This window comes from Schistocerca nitens, chromosome 5 (genome assembly GCF_023898315.1).
Source record: "Schistocerca nitens isolate TAMUIC-IGC-003100 chromosome 5, iqSchNite1.1, whole genome shotgun sequence".
NCBI classification, from domain to species: Eukaryota; Metazoa; Arthropoda; class Insecta; order Orthoptera; family Acrididae; genus Schistocerca; species Schistocerca nitens.
In genome coordinates this window covers 205097578-205119042 of record NC_064618.1, presented here as the reverse complement: position 1 = coordinate 205119042, position 21465 = coordinate 205097578, and the positions used below count along the sequence as shown (strand labels likewise).

Below are 21465 nucleotides of genomic sequence, written 5' to 3'. Positions count from 1 at the left end.
CTTTGTGGGTATGATGGACTGGGCTTACCTCTAATATCTTTTAGATAAGTTGAAAAAAAAGTACAAAATCTAGCTTGCGAAGATGTGATAGATTATCCACAGGAAATAATAGCTGAACTAAAACCAGCAACAGAACCGCTGAATAAAACAGATGCTTGGCAAATGATATGCAGAAACAAATACAAAAAGAGGGACTGAAGGAGATATGCTGTCAAGTCGAAACATGATCGCAAGCCAGCACATGTGCACTGCTCCAGCGTTTGACAGAGATGAATCACCAGGGAAGAACAGCGTTCTGTTAATCCGGTTTTCGCTTGTTGAAGGTGTGAAACCTATTGAAATTCATTGATGATGAAGGTTAAGTACGGTGATGCATGTCTGTCACAGCAGCAAGTCTACGAATGGAACAGGAAGTTCGCAAATGGTGTGACTCCAGTGGAAGATGCTCCTCGTCCAGGACAGGCAGCCGGCCGAAGTGGCCGTGCGGTTAAAGGCGCTGCAGTCTGGAACCGCAAGACCGCTACGGTCGCGGGTTCGAATCCTGCCTCGGGCATGGATGTTTGTGATGTCCTTAGGTTAGTTAGGTTTAACTAGTTCTAAGTTCTAGGGGACTAGTGACCTCAGCAGTTGAGTCCCATAGTGCTCAGAGCCATTTGAACCAGGACAGGCACAACGAGTTGTGACTCCACAGAACATTGCAGCAGTTGAAGCCATAGTGAAGGAAAACCGCCGAGTGACACTGAATGACATTGCAGCATGTTTACAGATTAATCATGTATCAGCACACAACATTGTTGATATGTACTCCAGTTTCACGAAGTGTTGCAACAATCACAGACCCGCATTTTGAGTGTCTTTCTCATCCACCATACTCATCAGACCTTGCCCCAAGTGATTTCCATGTATTTGGACCTCAAAGACGCAATTGGAGGAAATAAGTTCCGTTCTGATGAAGAGGTACGCCATGCAGTGCATGAGTGGTTGCCCGGACTACCAAAAGAATTTTTTTCTAAAGGAATTTATGCACTTTGTAAGCGCTGGAGGACTTGCATTGAGCGTGGGGGAGACTTTTTTGAAAAGTGATACAGCTTTGTACCACTTTGGCACAATAAATATTTTAAAAATATTTAAAGTTTTCATTTAACTCAGCTTCGTACCAGAGTAAGTAAAGATGTATTAGAAAATTGATCCCTATATTTTTGAAAATAATTCTATACTTTAATACTTACTTATTTTTAATTTTGTCCTCATCTGCTCATTTTTTCGCTGTTTGATTTGAAATGAGTATTTTCCGCTCTTTGCCACCCCTAAAATTTTGCCGCGTCGCCCTGCCTAATGCTAAAAACGGCCTTGGATGGACACTTCTAACTGAAGTTTAAATTGTCGCAATTCCATAAACTTTCTTTTACAATTTATTCTTCCAAAAACTTAGGAGTCCCGGAATCTTTAACAAGTGACGTGTACTGCAGGGCCCCTCAGCGATAGCAGCCTCAAGGTGACCATACAGCCGTCGCAGCAACATGGCGGCCAACCTGACAGCAGAGGCAGCTGTTATGGCGGCGAGACAGTCGCTGTTTGGCTGGGTGGACCACGCGGCGTTTGCGCTCATGCTGACGCTCTCCGTCGTCATCGGCCTCTACTTCGGCATCTGCGGCCGGGCCAGGAACACCGCCAAGGTGGACTACCTGCACGGCGGCAAGACGATGAGGGTGCTCCCCGTCGCTGTCTCGCAGATCTCAAGGTGAGCTTTTACCATCTTGGCGCCTGTGTATACAATGATCAGCAGGAATATGGACATGTAACTAACAGACGGTATGTCCACCTTTGGCATGGATAACAGCGGTGACGCTCGTAGAAATTTCAGATATAATTCTAGATGTCGTGGTATTAACTTTGGCACCTTCATGGGTCTTCGGCTGCTGGGGTCCATCGTTAGGGACGTTCGGTGCACTGTGTGTTCAGATACACTTGTACTCTGCCCAGCATTAAAGTTTGATGGTACTTCCGCTGCAGTTCTTGTCTTAGTAGTCTGCTCAGCCTTGGCCTCGCCATGTGTTGAAGACACTCACCACAGTACTTCTCGACAATTCCTGCAATTTCGTAAATGCCCACGCCGAGCCTCCGAACCATCGCAATCTGCCCTCGGTCAAACTCAGACAGGTCGCGCGCCTTCCCCATTCTACACACGGGCAGAACCTTCACTGACACTACATGCACCGTTCGTGGGCGTGACTAGCTGTCATTCCTCGCCAGGTGGTGTTGATATACCCTGGACGGGTTTATATATGTAGTACACCACCTGGTCATAATTTTCAGACAACATAGTTGTGTGGAGATAACAGTGATTAATTTACTTATCAATTATTCAAAATGACAGTCACAATAGCGTTATTTATTTTGCCGCCAACCGGTTTCAACCCGCGATGGGGTGATCTTCAGGGCAATTTACACTGTAAAGTTATAATATTAGTAAGTAATCATGTACGTCATCTACAAGCAATTAGTCAAAGTCACATAAATATACAGATTTTTATACCCATTTGGTCGCTCGCTGGAGTCGTCACCCTGCCTGTGCACGGTTGGTAACTATGCATGGTTCGTTCTCTGCATGAGCTTAAAAAGCGGCCAACAACACGTGGGCAGACGGTAGCGCCTTCCATGGTGACCAACGGTAGTTACATGCTTAAGCAAGAAATCGTAATAATTATAACTAATTAAATCTCGAGAAATTTACAATTATTTAAAATTTAGGTAACTGTTGTCCCATTCATTTTTCACATCATTTGTGGGTAAAGTAGAGCCTTCTACCTTTTGTGATAGGGACGCCCCCTAGCCTGTGTGGTTGGGACGCTGTCGTCATGGTAGCCGCGGCGCGGCGTTCGTTGTTATGGTAACGGCGTACCATAACGATTCTTCCGTCATGTTGTTGTCAATCCATATGGTCTTCTGCTGCGGCGTTATCTTTGCACAGCATGCGTTGTCGTGGTGTGTTCTGGCTGCTATCCATAAAAGTTGTTCCTAGTAATTAGTAGAAAACTTTAAAATCAATGTATTCTCCTTTACAAAATTAACATATTAGAAAAAGAAGTATATCAAATGCACCTTAGCCTATCTGGCTAGGATTCCGTCGTCATAGTGGCCTCGTCGTCTGCTGCAGCACGGCATTCGATATCGTACCATCGGTGTACCACAATCCTCCCTTAACCATGCTGCCGTCGATTCACATAAGTCGTTATATTCTGGATACTCATCCACAAAGTTGTTTCTGAATTATATATTAATATTTTAGGACTTATGTAAGGTAATCTTTAAACTTCCTAGGTTTTCATTATAAAATTAAAACACTATAGGAAAATTAGTATCAATGTACATCGTCACACAATATTAATATAGGAGAGACGGAGAAGCAGTATCGTCATGAACTAATATTTGCGAAGATTTCTAAATAATTATTATCACAGTTTAGATATTGCCGTTGGATCCTGTTTATTGTGCAGGAACGTCTCAAAATTTTCCAAGATGACCACCATGGGTCCTTTCTGGGCTACATGCAATACCCTTATATTTTCTTCTATACTAATTTCTGTGTGTTTCTCGGCATCTAGGTGTTGTCCAAATAGCGATTTATTGCGTGCTATTCCCGTGGTATGTTCTTTGAACCTAGTTTTAAAATTTCTTCCTGTCTGTCCAATGTAGTTTCTTTTACAGTCTTTGCAAGTTAGTTTGTACACGTCGGATGTAGAGGAGATTTGATTTTTAAAATCTCCTAAGCTATGTCTAAGGATATTTGCTAGGGTGTTAGAGGAAAAGGCTATCGTAATGTCTGATTCCTTAAATAGTCTATTTATTTTATTCGATATCGTTCTGGCTAATAAGTGTATATTACTCAGATCCTTCCGTGAACTGTTACACTGGGACCTCAGAAACTACGATACAAATGTACCAGGCCAAGATCACTGCGCATCACGAGTGGATTAGTGTCAGAAAAGAGCAAATGTTGCGGGTTTCCTGCAGACACAGTTTTTCTTTGGCACAGATTACTAGTGCATCGCAGTGTGCGACTGAAATGGTCCTCGCAAGATGAGGAAACGTAGTGCGTAGTTAAAGTACGCGGGACGGAACGATTCTTGCGGCCATAATGCCTTAAACTGCAGAGATTCAGTGTGAAATTCTGGCAGTATACGGACCAAGTGCTACTTTGCATCTAGCCGTAGTGAAATGGTGCCAACAACCTGACCAATGCCGCACAGACGTGGGTTCTGGTCTTGCATCTGGGAATTCTGCCTTTTAAATAAGCTGAACGAATAAGGGGGGGGGGGAGGCGGGGGGGAGGAGGGAGGTTTGCCAACGATGAGGACATTCATAAACCGGTTCGGTTGGACAGTCAAATGCCAAATTTGAAGTTAGAACAAAGCAGAAACCGTTTTGAACAGCGTTTAAAGTCAAATATGTACATGTGTTGTGCTCTAAAATATCTATAAAGAAGCATTATTACTAATTTTAAAAGAATCTTAATATCGGAACTTTCAAAATGCCAAAATATCTAATGAAACACAGAAATGGCAGAAAAAGATTTGTTTTCTGACTGCATTTTACGTATTTTATGCACATTACTTATCACACAAAAATGGTATTCATTTCATTTCGTAGTAACAAATTCGTATGACCAGATCTGCAAGAATGTATTATGTTGATAGCCCATGCAATGAAATCTGAGATTCACAGTTCTAGCCATAAATTTTTACTTAAATGCGTTTCATGCATTAGAATGCACTGTTTTCGAGAAAGCGAAAAGGCAACCTGTGTTTTCTGTAGGTTTTCGTAGGGGCCGTAATAAACAAAAAGGTACACTCGCAACAGTATTGAGTGAGCCCACTACCCTGAGCCCAAACAGTCAAATAAATAAATGAGTATGTCGCAGTGGACAGAAAAACCAAAACAAGTTTATCCTTGGAACATTTTGCGCGAATTTTACAACGATTTGTAGGTAAGTCAGTCCGTTGTCACTCACGGAGACGTGGAGGCCTTGATTCACCTATTGCTTTGGTAACCTCTCTTCAGTATATTTTAGGAGACTGTCCTAGGAGAATCTTCTAAGAGATTCATGTACTGTATGGTATCACATATCTATACCACCCAATGGGGTCAAAGTTGACAACGGATTTGCAAGTTTCCTTCAGACACTGACAGCGGTCGTGCAGGATCCAGGAGACCCAATGGAACACACCTGCTGAGTCATGCCTTCAGCAGGTCCGTGCCATGAGCGCCCTCTGCCGCCCTGATATAGGGACAGGGGGCGGCAGCCTCACAGCCCACTCGCACTTGGAGCCTCTTCGCTTCGTGCTGCTATGCAGATGCTGCCTAGTTGCAGCTCCAACTCCAACGTCCATACTTCAGCTTATGAACCCTCATTCTTGTTGCTACTGCATTAGGAGGACTATACTTCTTGCTATATTATTTGTAACGAGACTTTGTACACTTGGAGAAATGCAAGTTAAGTAAATCTTCTGTTTATCATGTTAACTTGTTTGCTAATTATTTCTGCTCCTGTCCATCTTGTCCAGATTTCCTAAGATGTCAGTAGCTGCTCCACTCTGTAGCCCGTCTCTGCTTAGTGTCATGCTCGAAGTTGTACACAACGTCCTGGTATTATTCATAATATTTCATTCACAGATGGTTTCCTGAGGACAACTGCGAGCCGGCCGGGGTGGCCGTGCGGTTCTAGGCGCTACAGTCTGGAACCGAGCGACCACTACGGTCGCAGGTTCGAATCCTGCCTCGGGCATGGATGTGTGTGATGTCCTTAGGTTAGTTAGGTTTAAGTAGTTCAAAGTTCTAGGGGACTGATGACCTCAGAAGTTAAGTCCCATATTGCTCAGAGCCATTTGAACCATTTGAACAACTGCGAAATAAGCAAGGAGTGGTCGATAGTTCAATTAGTTCAATCTGAGTCCCAGAAGCACATTAGTGCACTTTGGAAATTATGTTTCACACTCTACGAAGTATGATGCTGCATCACAATCATCATCATAAAATCTCCTTGAAGCTCCATGGTATTAAAGTTATTAGTTCTTAAACATGAGAACAATTTTTACTGCTGGTAGTGTCAAACGTTAATAGACAATTGGTTCTATGAAGCAGGCTTTGATCTATATTTACCGGAAATCAGGATGTATGATAAAAATGTGTACCTGTCGTCTGGAAAGATAGGGAGGTAAGTTACTAATTTCACTGATTAAGTCAAATGGAAATGGTTTGCTCTGTATGAAACGATTGCTTCTGGCAAGACTTACGGGTAGTATATAACATGGACGCGTAAAAGGAAATTGAAAATTTCAAAAAATGTTTCAAATGGCTCGGAGCACTATGGGACTTAACATCTGAGGTCATCAGTCCCTTAGAACTTAGAACTACTTAAACCTAACTAGCCTGAGGACATCACACACAACCATTCCCGAGGCAGGATTCGAACCTGCGGCCGTAGCGGTCGAGGGGTTCCAGACTGAAGCGCCTAGAAACACACGGCCACACCGGCCGGCCTGAAAATCTCGGCTGTAAACAACGGCTAGGGAGTGATGATGAGAAAAAAGTTATCGCACGTGAAACAGTAGATATTAAAGGGTCCACGATAAACGGAGAGGTGGCATCTCTCAGTTAAGATTCTCGTTAATAGAAAATTTTTCTGGGTGTGTCCAAGTAAACAGTGGTAAACGCCAGTAGTAGTGACACTTGTTGTGTTTGTGTCAGGAAAATGCTTGTCATGGGCGATTGGTGCTAATCGGCGGATGATGATGATGATGATGATGATGATGATGATGATATGTAAGACTCTGATATTTAGTTGTATATTGTGCCGAAAGATTAGATTTTGAGGCTGTTATACTGTATAACTACCAAACTTGTTACTACGATCCTTAGTATGATTCGGACTTTCTATCTAAATCTTTTTGTCTGAGAGGTAATGCAGCAATGTTTCATTAATTCGCCAACAGTTCTAGTCAACTCTAACCCATGTTAAGTGTACTCAGTTTGCAAATAAAGTATGTTAAGACTCAATTAACGAATTTTTAAGAATAAATTTTCCGGTGAAATATACCATCCTCAAAAGTATGTCGTTTCTAGATATACACACTAAGAAAAAAGAAAAGACATAGCAGGAAAGGATTATAAGAACTTGACGGAAATCGATAGATGTGATGATGTATGTACGTTTGCAGGAACACAAATGATTACAGTTTCAGAAACCTTCACAAACTGAGCAATCCAGTAGCACGTTGGTCTACCTCTGGCCCTTGAGTAAACAGAAATTCGGCTTGGTGTTGACTGATAGGGTTGTGGGGTGTCCTGAGGTATATCGTACCAAATTTCGTGCAATTGCCGCTTTAGATAGTCAAAATCCCAAGATGGTTGGAGGGCCCTGCACTTAATGCTCCAAACTTCCTAAACTGGGGAGAGATCCGGCGATTTTCTGGCCAAGGTAGGGTTTTGCAAGCAGTATAAACTCTTGTCCCGCGCGGTCGGGCATAATCTTGGTGAAACGTACGCCCACGATGGCTTGCAATGAAACGGGGTGCAGAATACGGTCGACATAGCGCTGTGCTGTAAGGGCTCTGCGGATGATGACCTAAGGTGTTCTGCTATGGAAACGAGAGGCACTGCAGAAACATTTAAGTTGGTATCCAATCACTGTCCAAGGCATACTCTCATACGATGTCTGCTGAAGTTCTTCTTTCGACAGCTGTCTAATAATTTCCGTTTAACCAGCATAAGTGGCTAGAGTCATCAGGGAATGATCCTACTTTGCTCATAACGTTGAAGGAAATAATCAGGATTTCTTTGATGATATTCTATGACCTTTAGATACTCCTCATAATTTGTGACCATGTACAGCTCTGTACTCTTGTAATAATTTGGGAAATCTTATGCGTCTAATTTGTGGAACAATGTTCATTTCCCATCAGCTGTACTCTGCTTGCTTTTGGAATTCCCGCCATCGCTGGTGCATACGACACAGCATTGACCTGCAGTTCCCCTGTCGATTGCGTGTAAAGATATTCTCAAGTGACACTAATTTTACTGCATGGCAAAAATAGGTTTTTAGTATCCTCGAACTTTTGTGGACGGATGTTAACTATAAAAGATAGTGAAGTTATAGACAGCATGATTATCATTTTTCTTCAGAAGATAATGTAAAGTCATTAGGCAATGCCTCTTGTTTTTCTGTATATTCTGGTCACCACTTTTCTTTTATGTTCACACTTTTTCAACAGTCACATATCTGGTACCACGCTGATGGGTGTACCTTCAGAGGTCTATCTGTATGGCGGAGTCTACACGTGGATTTGCGTTACCATAATTCTCTTCTCTATCGTCACCAACTTCATCTTCCTCCCCGTCTTCTATGAGCTCCAACTCACATCAACATACGAGGTAAGTTTCTCAAGTGCCCTGTGCAGAAGAACTGAAATGGTCCACGAAAGAATTATAGATGCGACATAGATCACATCACAATGATTAATATCTGTTTCCTAACTACGATCTGTTATGTTCTTCTTTTCTGTAGGTACGAAAGTTAAGGAATATCTAAGCTAGTCTCAAAACTTGTAGTGAATACATGTTTCCAAACTGCCGTTGGACGAAATTAGTGTATTTTACTGTGATTAAAGCATTAGACTTTGTTACACCACAGGCATATTGTCCATTATGCTCGTTAACGCCGGTGGTGCAGTTCATTTTCTTTTCCAGTTATGTTTGTTTCACTCTAATATGTAACTGTTGATTGCAGAAGTAAAGAGGATATTGGATGTTGGTTAGCAGCGGCAAAGAAGCTTTTCTGACGATGAAAAATTTTAAAAATTTAACTCTTAAAAAGCGATTTATAATGTATTGGTTTAGATTGTAGGCTTATACGGAAGCGAAACTTGGACTATACGAAGTTCAGACCAGAAGAGAGTAGAAGCCTTTGAAATTTGGTGTTATAGAAGGATGCTAAAGAACACATGGGAATACTGTGTGACTAATGAGAAGGTACTAAACCGAAATTGGGAGAAAATAAATCTGTGGTTTAATTTGAAAGGAGCGATCAATTGATAGGGCACAGTCTAATACATAAAGAAATTACCAGTTTAGTATTAGAGTCAAGTGTGCGGTGTAAAAATCGGAGAGGAAAACGAAGAGATGAACAATGTAAGCAGGTCGAAAAGTATGTAAGGTGCAGTTAGTCTGAGATGAAGAGGCTTGCACTGGGTAGAGTTGCATGGCGAGCTGAATCAGACTAGACTTCCGAGTGAAGATCACAAAGCACCAACAGTAATTGTGAATTAAAATCTTGTGTTAGTAACAATAGTCTTTAGTGTTAAATTTCTGTTTCGTTTTCACTGACATTTCAGTTTTCAGAAAGGACTAGTTGGATATAGACAGAGGGAGAAAAGTTTCTTGCAATACAGCGAAAAAACAAAGAAATGAGTATTTTTAGATACCACACACATTTTGTCACTACATGCCGCACGTAGCCACTAAACTATACTAGATGTATGATGATATGCTTTAGTATAAGTTCCCCTTGCAATTTAATTCATGTGCTTCTCGTAACTACTAATATTCCCTGTCCACTTAGTCTGTTGGTGTTTCAGTATCTGGAACGTCGCTTCAGCCGAATCATCCGTGTTGTGGCATCAGCTTTGTTCACTCTCAGCCTGGTGCTACATATGCCACTTTACGTCTACATGCCAGCCATTGCTCTCAGCCAAGGTGCGTAGATGCACTTGTACCTTTATAAAACAATGACTATTTCAGTAATTACATTTTGAATGCCTCTCACGTAGTTGCCATTTCCTCCACAGCAGAAGAACGTAATTCTGTGGTACTCAGGTTTCAGAATTCTGTGAATCGAAGGATTTGTCAAAATCTTTCTGCATGTACTACCAAGATATTTTTTGTTAAATACTTAAAATCTTAAACTTCTGGAATATTCACCTTTTCATCCATGTTGCGGAAGCAGCCCTCATGGTGTAGGTTTAGCTGGGGTACCTCAGTATATTACTTTTCTAACACTGTCTTAACGCCACTGACGAAAAGCATACCAACATCAATACACAGGATGACTACAGGCTCCTGGCGTCTTTGTTATCAGTAATCCCGGAACGACGGACTGAGTGTGATCGCAGAAAGAAAGAAACAGAGCATGTAGAAGTGTCATCTACTTTCTCCGACAAACACAGGAAAAAAAAGCCTCATACAAGCCTGTCACTGAATCATGTAGGCCACTGTTTATAAGCTATCCAAGTAATCACGACTGGTTTTATTTTGCTTCCCTCTTTCTTAACACCGACATGTACTGTTTTTGGGGCAACAAATTCTAAGAAATTTTTAATGTTAGTGTCTTATGACACCGTTGGCAAAGCAATATACTGAAGCACCCACTTCTTAGTTAAACTGTCTAAGCCCTGAGAGTAGGAGGACACTAGAACTTGAGAGGAACCTCCCAGATTCCTTACATGTTTCGTGCAGCGGAAGGGCTGCACCTGTGACAAGTTGACATCGTCATGCTCCATTCTTGCCTTAAGCGGATTCATGTTCTTGGAAATAACCTTATCAGAGAACTTCTAGCCCAACACACACATACACACACACACACACACACACACACACACACACACACACACACACACACACACACATACACATTTAGACCCCCCATTCTTTTCGGATCATTAAATCTAAGCAGTTAATTGGTATATAACCCAGTCGGTCATCTCAATCTCAGTACCCCACCTGGAAATGAGTAAAGTTCAGTATTTGTATACCACTTGGTGCAAGGCACAATGGACCCTAAAATTAAATAATTCCACATCTAAATTTTCTGCATTATTTATCAATATACACGTAGCATGCTTGTTGCCATTACTGATCCAGCTTAGAGGTTAAGCTGTACTTGACATCGACAACAGTTTTATCTTCGTACCCCACTTAGTGCATGTCTAAACTGTTCTATAGTAGTGCCAGGAAAATGGGACTCTCTTATTGCCACTGCTGTTGAAACTTAACACTTGAGGCAAACTCCACAATGAGTAAATTTCGATCCATGTCCCCTAATTGGTGCAAGCCAAAATGTGCCCACAAATTAAGTGACACTACTGCCGTGAAGTATGTTAAGAAGTCTATGGACTGTGAAATTAAGTGCGAATGCTATTTCCACGTCTACATTATCTGTATTATAGATCTACAGCAGTATAGTACACATGTGGCTAGAACAATACACTAAGCAGGCAAGGCAGTAATGATTGAGCGTTTCCCTTTGGCCTAAATGACACTGTAATACAGTTGGTACAAAAACTTTCATCACCTGACCAAGCATCACTGTAGGGGGAAGACGATAATGCATCGCGTTCAACCTTAGAAAAGCGTAGTAAACGTTAATGAGTAGAAATTTTTTTTATTACTTCTAACCTTGTGTCTATTGGAGAGTGTGGTACTTTTTATTTTATTTACTTATTGTATGATGAAAAGAAATACTTATGTATAACATCTGTGGATAAATGTTCGCAAACACAAGCTTGTCCGATCTTACATCTCAAACTCTCGTTCCCTGATCCATTTCATCACTTCACCCAGTGTGTAGTGAATGTCCATCATTTTTCGTTTCTATGCTCGAAGAGGACAATGAGCAACAATATGGAGGATTCACTGTATGCAGGTACCACGTTCACAATCTGCAGAACTAGTCCATAACAACATGTGAAGTAGATAACCACATCTCCCTTGTCTGTTTCGAACCCAGTTCATAATCCTTCGTTGACACGTGGGGAAATCAAATCTTTGAATTCCCATGGAATGGTTCTCGATTAGATATTGACTGGTCTCACTGGATTTCCCATGAGGTTGATGCTGTAAGAGGACTAAACTAGGGTTTTTGCTGCGCGCCCAGAGGGTTTCCTTAATTTCAAGTGTTGATGTTCTGCTTGTAGAACATATCGATGAATGGGCAACTGAGGATTCTTGTGAATGTGGTTCCAGACATCCAGGAAAGATTCTGATCTGATGATATCAAAAGGACTTCCGAGGCGATTAATCAACATTTTTCGGGGAAGGAGGATATAGCATCATATTATACGCTAGATAAATGTAAGATTGGTTAATATAGCTTCTTTTATTTCTTCGATCTTTGGTTATATTCCACTTTCGTACAGAAATGAAATTTCTAGGAAGATTGGTTGCATCGGGGGAGGAGATCAAACAGAAAGGTTATCGGTACCTTCGAATTAGGTAAGGATGTGGAAGGAAATCGGCCGTGGCCTTTCAAAGGAACTATCCCACAATTTGCGATGTGAACTGTTTAGTAATCTAAAACCAACAAAACTGATGATGTCTTTCCCACGCCCGGGTTCCCGCGTTCGATTCCAGGCGGGGTCAGAGATTTTCTCTGCCTCATGATGGCTGGGTGTTGTGTGATGTCCTTAGGTTAGTTAGGTTTAAGTAGTTCTAAGTTCTAGGGGACTGATGACCATACCATTTGATGATGTCTTAGAACAAGATAAGGCGAAACGCGTATGGGATAGATAAATTAAGTAGCAGCAGAAAATAGCAGTGTTATTTACAAAACAAATATGAAAATTGAGAGTGTGTTAGATGACGATCAATTTGGCTTTAGAAAAGACAAAGGCAAAAGAGACGGCAGTTCTGACGTTGCTGTTGATAATGGAAGCAAAACTAAAGAAAAACCAATACACGTTCATAAGATTTGTCGACCTGGAAAAAGCGTTCTACAATGTCAACTGGTGCAAGATGTTCGAAACTATGAGAAAAATAGGCGTAAGGCCTAGGGAGGGACAGGTACCCAGTATGTACAAAAGCCAAGTGGTAATAAGAGTGAACGACCAAGAACGAAGTACTGGGATTAAAAAGAATGTAAGACAGGGATGTAGTCTTTTGCTCCTACTCTTCAATCTGTACACTGAAGAGGCAATGATGGAAATAAAATAAAGGTTCAGGAGCAGAATCAAATTTCAAAGTGAAAGTGTATCAATGATACGATTCGCTTATGACAGGCTCATCCAAGAATTGCGGCCAGCGGGCGCGCCCGCGCCCCGCGGGCGCAAGGAAGTGTAGTTCAGCGCCCCGTCCGCGACCGTGTGTCGCTAGTGTCGCCATAGGAGCGAGAGAGAGAGAGAGAGACCGCACAGCACTGCTCTGCGCTGGACTGTCCCGCGGTCAGATCTAACGTAAACAAAATATTCTATTTTAGAATTAATTTTATGTAAGGGAGTCTCATTCTTACTGTTAGTAGTTACAAGTAAGTATTTTTTGTTATACTTCGTGCTACAATTTTTTGTATCCCTTTTCAGAGTTTAGAAATCGGATCCTTAGATTGCTGTTTTGTACGTAATAATTTTAACTGACCGAGTTTGAAAACTTATTAAAATAGAATTAAGGTTATAAAGCTCTTTAATTCTTACAGTCAACATTGTTAAAGAAGACAATTAACATTTTACACGTTTTTCTTTTTCGAGGAAACGATTTTGTCTAGGCTTGGTACAATATTCCGTGAGACTGATAACCTCAAAGAATTGGTCAAATTTTTATCGCCAAGGAATGAACGGTTCTTAGTTTTAGAAAGCTTTAATAGAGAGGAAAAGTGCTTACAAATATTCGTGGAACCAAACATTGAGAGAACTTTGGCCGCGTGCTTGTGGAAAAGAGGATATTTCTCTTGTGGAAGACAGCTGTAAAAGTCATCCAAAGTTTTACACATAAGAAAGCGGTCCTTCAGGCGGATACGGCACTGTAGGTCAATCAGCTCTAGTTGTGAGACATCCTCTGCCCGAAGGGAAAACGGGCGAACAAATATATCTATCGGCTGGCGTTCGGACGGTCCGCACGGCCAGCTAAGCGACACGGCTCGGCCACTGCAGCAACATACAAATTCGCCCGGGGCGCTGGCCGCGGGCGGTCGCGGGCGCTAGCGCCCCAGGGGCACAGTTTGGACGAGCCTGGCTTATGATATTGCTGTCCTGAATGGAAGTCAAGAAGGACTACAGGATCTGCCGAATAGAATGAACAGTCTAATGAGTATAGTATAGCGATTGGGAATAAATGGAAGACTAAAGTAATGAGAAGCATCAGAAATGAGAAACGCGAGAAACTTATCAGGATTGACGGTCACGAAGGAATTCCGCTGCCTAGGCAGCAAAATAACCAATGGCGGACGGAGCAAGGAGGGCACCAAAAGCAGACTAGCAATGGCAAAAAGGGGCTTCCTGGCCAAGAGAAGTCTAATAGTATCAAGCACAGGCCTCGATTTGAGGAAGAAATTTTTGAGAATGTACGTTTGGAGCAGAGTATTCTATGTATGTGAAACATGGACTGTGCGAAAACCAGAAGAGAAGAGATTCGAAGCATTTGAGATGTGATGTTACAGACGAATGCTGAAAATTATGAGGACTTTTAAAGTAAGGAATGAGGACCATCTGCGCAGAATCAGAGAGGAAATGAATATGTAGAAAACACTGACAAGTAGAAGGGACAGGATGATAGGACTTCTCTTATGACATCAGGTAATAACTTCCATGTTCTTAGAGGGAGCGGTAGACGGCAAAAACTGTAGAGGAAGACTGAGATTGGAATACATCCAGGAAGTAACTGAGGACGTAGGTTGCAAGTACTACTCTGGGATGAAAAGGTTGGCACAGGAGAGAAATTCGTGGCGGGCCACATCAGACGTCAGAGGACTGATGACTCACATATGCATATATCCTCTCAGCACACGTTTCATCCGAGACAACCACATTACACACTGCACACTATCATCGGAAATGTTGGAGAATTCTAAGAAGTATCAAAGCTTTAGTGCATGTTTTGCATTTCTGCTCGCAATCGGAATGTTTAGAAGTGCTACTATGGTGTAGGTACCACTCTTCAACCTCTGCACAGTATGTCATCGTCCAACAACTCTGTGTGATACGATCGACTACCTTGAGCGGTGATATGTACACGAGCTCCCCTCCTTGTACGTCCCCAACAGCTCAGCAATCAGATGAGATCTGAACGTCGGTCAAGAAGTTTAAAGCCTTCGTAATGGTTTTCGAATCCATCTTGCACCAATCATAAGCGATTGTAGATAGCATAGTATTTTACCCGCGGGCTTTCTGCTGTTGTCGGACGCAGTCTACAAATAAACAGACTGTCATGTCTGATGAAACCAAAGTCTTAACCCAATGCGTCTCTCTACTGGGATCATGTCATCAAAGTTGAGATCAAAACGTGCAACAACAAAGTTTAAATGGGAGAGTGGCTTTATCCTTAGCGGTGCATGAAAGTCAACGGAGAAATAAGCTGGAATAACTGACTGAATCAGCATCGCTGCTGGAGATCCTCGATTACAGACAAGAAAATAATTTTGGGTGGCATACGGAAGTTTCGCGACTTCGTGACATTTCCATGGCATAATTCGGCTGACTACAAGCAAAAGTACCACCACAAGGTATAATAGGATGACTGTCCTGATGATGACGACAGAGAAATTCGTTGAAAGCTTCAGTATACATGTACATCTAACGTGGGAAGCAAACAGAGGCATTTACCCACTGACTACCGCCTGCAGTTTTCAACACATTGTTTGTATATTTTATTTATTCGTTTGTAGGGAAATCAAAGTATATTCCAGGCGTGACTGATGTGCAACCTATAGGGCATAGAACAATCGAATTCCTCGTATTAAATGTGATGCTAATGGTCATCTGAGTATCATCTAAGGATCGTGTTAGCGTTTCACAAACTACAAAGGAGATTCAGGCAAAACTATCGGCACTGCAACTTACTAAATCTGTAGTTAAATGTCGAAATTAGTTTTACAAATACGTAGGTTCATGTTCGGCGCTTAATGTGATTACATCTTGAAAATATTCACTAGCCCATTGTGAATCTTTCAAACGTTGTGATAGCTACATACCTAACCAAAAAATATATTTTCAGAAAACTAATTTATCATTTAAAAATAGTGAAAAAAACACGGTTTGAAGGTAGTAACATTCAAAACTATTTTACTCATTGTTTCTTAGCGGCTCTGTTCTGCTTTACTTACAAGAAACGATTGAATATGTAATGAAATAATATATTTTACATTTCTCTCTTTTTAGTCTCTGGAGTGAACGTCCACTGGATCACACCGCTTGTCTGCGTGATATGCATTTTCTACACGATGTTGGTAAGAAAAAATAGTATGCGTTTATCCATTAAAAAGCACGCAAACGCTGATTTCTGCTTAGCAACTCATACATAACTTATTGGTATTACATCTTTAATGAAGAGTAATATACACAGAAAGGCTACATCGCAGGAAGTTACTATGTGGACTCAGTGATGATACTCAGGTCCGTAGACCCCTGTTCCACGAATAACCACACTGCAATACAGGCTCCGCAAAATAAAAGAAAGAATAAAAAAGCAATGTATCACAAAAGAATAATCCGAATGGGACGGGAATAGGTGGATGTGATTTACATGTAGAGGCAGACAAATGATTACAATTTCAGAAAATAATGGACGATTTTCTCAGGAGAAAGAGCTTCACAAGCTGAGCAAGTCCAATGCACGGGTCCACCTCTGGCGCTTACTCTAGCAGCTATTCAGCCTCACATTGATTGACAGAGTTCTTGGACGTCCTCCTGAGGGATATTGTGCCAAAATATGTCCAATCGGCGCGTTAGATCGTTAAAATCCCGAGCTGGTTGAGAGGCCTGTCCGTAATGCACCAAACTATGTCAATTGCGGAGACATCTGGCGACCTTGCTGGCCAAGGTATGGTTCGGAAAGCACGAAGAAGAGCAGTAGAAACTCTCGCCGTGCGTGGGCGGCCATTATTTTGCTGAAACGTAAGCCAAAGATGGCTTGCCATGAAGGGCAACAAAACGGGGCGTAGAGTACCATCGACGTACGGCGGTGTGTAAGGAACATTGCATCGTAATTCTGAGCAACACAGGCACTACAATATCGTATTTATTCACCAACACTGGGCTACCAACTCTCAATTAAAATGTCTCCACTGTACGGGAATATAGGTAATGGATACACGAGTGCAGGTTGTAGACACATGGTTGACGGAGTACGGAAGGTACGGTAATCGACCAGTCGCGATAAGCGGGAAATCAGGGGCCGAGTCATGATCCAACACAAACATTTACTGTCGTCGTTCCATTACAATTCTACCGAGCGAGGTGGCGCAGTGGTTAGCACACTGGACTCGCATTCGGGAGGACGACGGTTCAATCCCGCGTCCGGCCATCCTGATTTAGGTTTTCCGTGATTTCCCTAAGTCGCTCCAGGCAAATGCCGGGATGGTTCCTCTGAAAGGGCACGGCCGACTTCCTTCCCTAATCCGATGAGACCGATGACCTCGCTGTTTGGTCTCTTCCCCCAAAAACCAACCAACCATTACAATTCTATTGTCCGTGTTCGCCAACTGCGATTACCCGTGTTCGCCAACTGCGATTACGTTTCGCGTATATCATGACGGCTGTAGTCGCTTCAGTGTCTGTTTCATTGGACTTGCATCCAAGTCTGAGGGAACATTACATCGTAATTTTGAAGAACTCAGGACTACAATACCGTACGGTACAACCAACGCGATCCTGTTATGAAATGAAATGGCGCCCCAGACCCTCAATCGTAGCTGTTGGGCTGTATAGTGGGCGACAGTCAAGAAGGTATTCCACCGCAGTCTGCGACGTATCCAGACACGTCTTTGCTGGTTAACGGGTCGCAGTTGGAAGCGGGTCTCGTCACTGAAGACAGTGAGATTCAGGCCAGACACCTGTACAAAATGGCTTGTCAGTCTACGAAGGCCAGTGGTAGTCGGCACAAGTGTCGCCCGGAGCGCATATCCTTTTCTGTGAGCCACCCAGTAATGGTCCTTAAGGTTACTGAAGCACCTGTTGCACGTCGCAATGGTGATAATGTTGAAGCTGGGGCCCTGTTTGCCTCTTCGGCGATTGCTCAGTCCTCTCGTTTTGCCGTCTCTCTAAGTTGATTGCTTCCTTCTTGACGCTGTTTTCAACCTTTTCTGCCAACGTCGTCGAATAGTGGCAACGCTCCTACTCAAATTTTGGGCGATTCGCCATTACTCCAGTCAGTTTCTTTGAGTCCTCTCTCAAAAGCTCACATTTGCGTATACAGTTCGCGCGTTTGTCTGCGAGGTATGGTTACTGTCAAAGTGAGTACGTGGAGTGAAATTCGCAAAGACTTTATGCCCTGGTATCGGCTTGTCCCTATTTACTATCCTTGACAGCTGCAGCGTCACACATTTATCTACCGGCCGGCAAAGTTTACAGTTTTGCGTTTCCCGTCGGTACCTGTACGAAAATCGATTTGAGACCAATTTGCATAACTTCTTTCGGACAAGTCCGAAAGAACAGACACCACATATGTAATTAAGGCGAGACTGGCCTTTGATCTCTTCACTGCAAAGGAACACGACGCTGTAACTCTAGATGGAATCGGCGATACGCAGTGAGTAATGAGATAATGGACGGGTGCTCCACGTCAGCTGTGTGTGGATAAGTTGTGAATTTGGGTTTGACAGGAGGCATGCTAGGGTAACCTGTGAGCCACCCAGTAATGGTCCTTAAGGTTACTGAAGCACCTGTTGCATGTCGCAATGGTGATAATGTTGAAGCTGGGGCCCTGTTTGCCTCTTCGGCGATTGCTCAGTCCTCTCGTTTTGCCGTCTCTCTAAGTTGATTGCTTCCTTCTTGACGCTGTTTTCAACCTTTTCTGCCAACGTCGTCGAATAGTGGCAACGCTCCTACTCAAATTTTGGGCGATTCGCCATTACTCCAGTCAGTTTCTTTGAGTCCTCTCTCAAAAGCTCACATTTGCGTATACAGTTCGCGCGTTTGTCTGCGAGGTATGGTTACTGTCAAAGTGAGTACGTGGAGTGAAATTCGCAAAGACTTTATGCCCTGGTATCGGCTTGTCCCTATTTACTATCCTTGACAGCTGCAGCGTCACACATTTATCTACCGGCCGGCAAAGTTTACAGTTTTGCGTTTCCCGTCGGTACCTGTACGAAAATCGATTTGAGACCAATTTGCATAACTTCTTTCGGACAAGTCCGAAAGAACAGACACCACATATGTAATTAAGGCGAGACTGGCCTTTGATCTCTTCACTGCAAAGGAACACGACGCTGTAACTCTAGATGGAATCGGCGATACGCAGTGAGTAATGAGATAATGGACGGGTGCTCCACGTCAGCTGTGTGTGGATAAGTTGTGAATTTGGGTTTGACAGGAGGCATGCTAGGGTAACCTGGGCAGCTGTGATGACCACTGTGTCCGAATGGATTAGTGGTCAGAGGATCTGCATAGTGAGCTGGAGACCCGCGTTGGAGTCCCGGTGTGGTACGAATTTTCACTTTTCCCCATTGCTGTAGGTCAGTGCCCATTAGCACCTAAATGTCATTAATTCCCTTGTGTCTTAGTAAGCCGATTGTTATGGCCCAGCGTCTGGGAACAATCACCAGGGAAACAGCGAAACTGCTCGGCTGTTCAGTCGCTACCATGTATGGAAGGTGGCTGAAGATGGGTGGAACCACGAGTAGCTTACAAGGTCATGCTTTATCACAAAATGTGGACGTCTGGTGCTTGGCCATTCTGGGAAGCAAAACGGCTGTGTGTGGTGGACGTGACAACAGAGTACCATGATGGAATTGGCGCGCTTCGGGGCAAACATTTAGCATGCATTGTTGAACAGGATGCTCCTCGGCAGACGACCACTACTTGTTTCCAAGTTGACTCAATGTCATCCGACCGCAGTGGGCATGCAATCATCTAGGATTGTACCGTGTGTCAATAGAAACGAATCGCCTGTTCGGTTGAACAACGTTTCTTGTTACACTCGGTCGATGATCGTGTACGGTTTCACTGTCTTCCAGAGGAATTGGAGCTCGAAATGAAAAACGCTCCACGGACGAAGAGAACGGTCGGGACGGTGTTATAGTAGGTCGGACATCCATTTGGGCCTCTATGTGAACTATGGTAATAATCAAAGGCACCGTGGCAGCTGTGAACAATGTGGACATTATTCGTTCACTCTTGAAGTCTTCCGTGACGGTAGTGGCATCCTTTGGCAGAATAGCTGTTCGTGTTACAAGGCCATAGATGTGGTGCAGTTGTCTGATTAGATTCGTAGTGAAACGATGCCGCCTAAGCTACAAAATTCACCATATCTGACACGACGACAAATACCTGTGACGCTATACGGCACCGTGTTTGCGCCCACAAACTGCCGATCCGTAACTTAGGGGAACTGCGTGACCTGTGCGTAGACACCTAGTGCCACATTCGCAACCGAGCGAGGTGGCGCAGTGGTAAGACACTGGACTCGCATTCGGGAGGACGACGGTTCAATCCCGCGTCCGGCCATCCTGATTTAGGTTTTCCGTGATTTCCCTAAATCACTCCAGGCAAATGCCGGCACTCTGAAAGGGCACGGCCGACTTCCTTCCCCATCCTTCCGTAATCCGATGAGACCGACGACCACGCTGTCTGGTCTCCTTCCCCAAAACCAACCAACCAACCACATTCGCATGGAAAATTATGACGACTTTTAGAGTCAACATCATGCAGAATCACTGCCATATTGTGTTGCAAATGTAGACCAACGGGCTATAAAGCAATTGGGCATAATATTTTGGCTCATGAGTGTAATTTCGTGTACTTATTTCCACTGAACGTTTCTTACCATTGTTGCTACAGCATTATTAACGAGCCTGTACCACAAGAACTTCATTGATCTGATGAAATTAAATTTTCATTGAGACGAATTAGTCTCACCGTTATCTTCGATATTGATATGAGCTGAAGAAGTGAAATTAATATTTGTGCCACAGCCAGGACTTCAACCTAGGTTTTCTACTTACGAGGCAGATATGCTAGCCATTGCACAACGGTAGCAGTATGGCTAACACGGATGCACAGAATACACTAGTACAATGCCCTTCACACCACAAACTTCACGCCTTCAGCCTTTTTCTAAAATTTTTAACTTACACTACTGGCCATTAAAGTTGCTGCACCACGAAGATGACGTGCTACAGACGCGAAATTTAACCGACAGAAAGAAGATGCTGTCATATATGCAAATGATTAGCTTTTCAGAGCATTCACACAAGGTTGGCGCCGGTGGCGACACCTACAACGTGCTGACATGAGGAAAGTTTCCGACCGATTTCTCATACACAAACAGCAGTTGACCGGCGTTGCCTGGTGGAACGTTGTTGTGATTCCTCGTGTAAGGAGGAGAAATGCGTACCATCACGTTTACGACTTTGATAAAGGGCGGATTGTAGCCTATCGCGATTGCGGTTTATCGTATTGCGACATTTCTGCTCGCGTTGGTCGTGATCCAATGACTGTTAGCAGAATATGGAATCCGTGGGTTCAGAAAGTTAATACGGAACGCCATGCTGGA

The 21465-nt window shown here is 43.1% G+C and overlaps 1 protein-coding gene across 1 annotated transcript in view; it reads left to right on the top strand.

Annotated features, from left to right (window-relative positions):
- Window positions 1-21465, top strand: part of LOC126260860 (sodium-coupled monocarboxylate transporter 1-like) — a 107929-nt gene that overhangs the window by 34417 nt on the left and 52047 nt on the right. The window contains exons 2-5 of the mRNA XM_049958273.1: window positions 1470-1741; window positions 8271-8430; window positions 9633-9750; window positions 16134-16201. Coding sequence (XP_049814230.1) covers window positions 1521-1741; window positions 8271-8430; window positions 9633-9750; window positions 16134-16201 — 567 coding nt within the window. The 5' untranslated portion in view covers window positions 1470-1520. The remainder of the gene's footprint in view (window positions 1-1469; window positions 1742-8270; window positions 8431-9632; window positions 9751-16133; window positions 16202-21465) is intronic.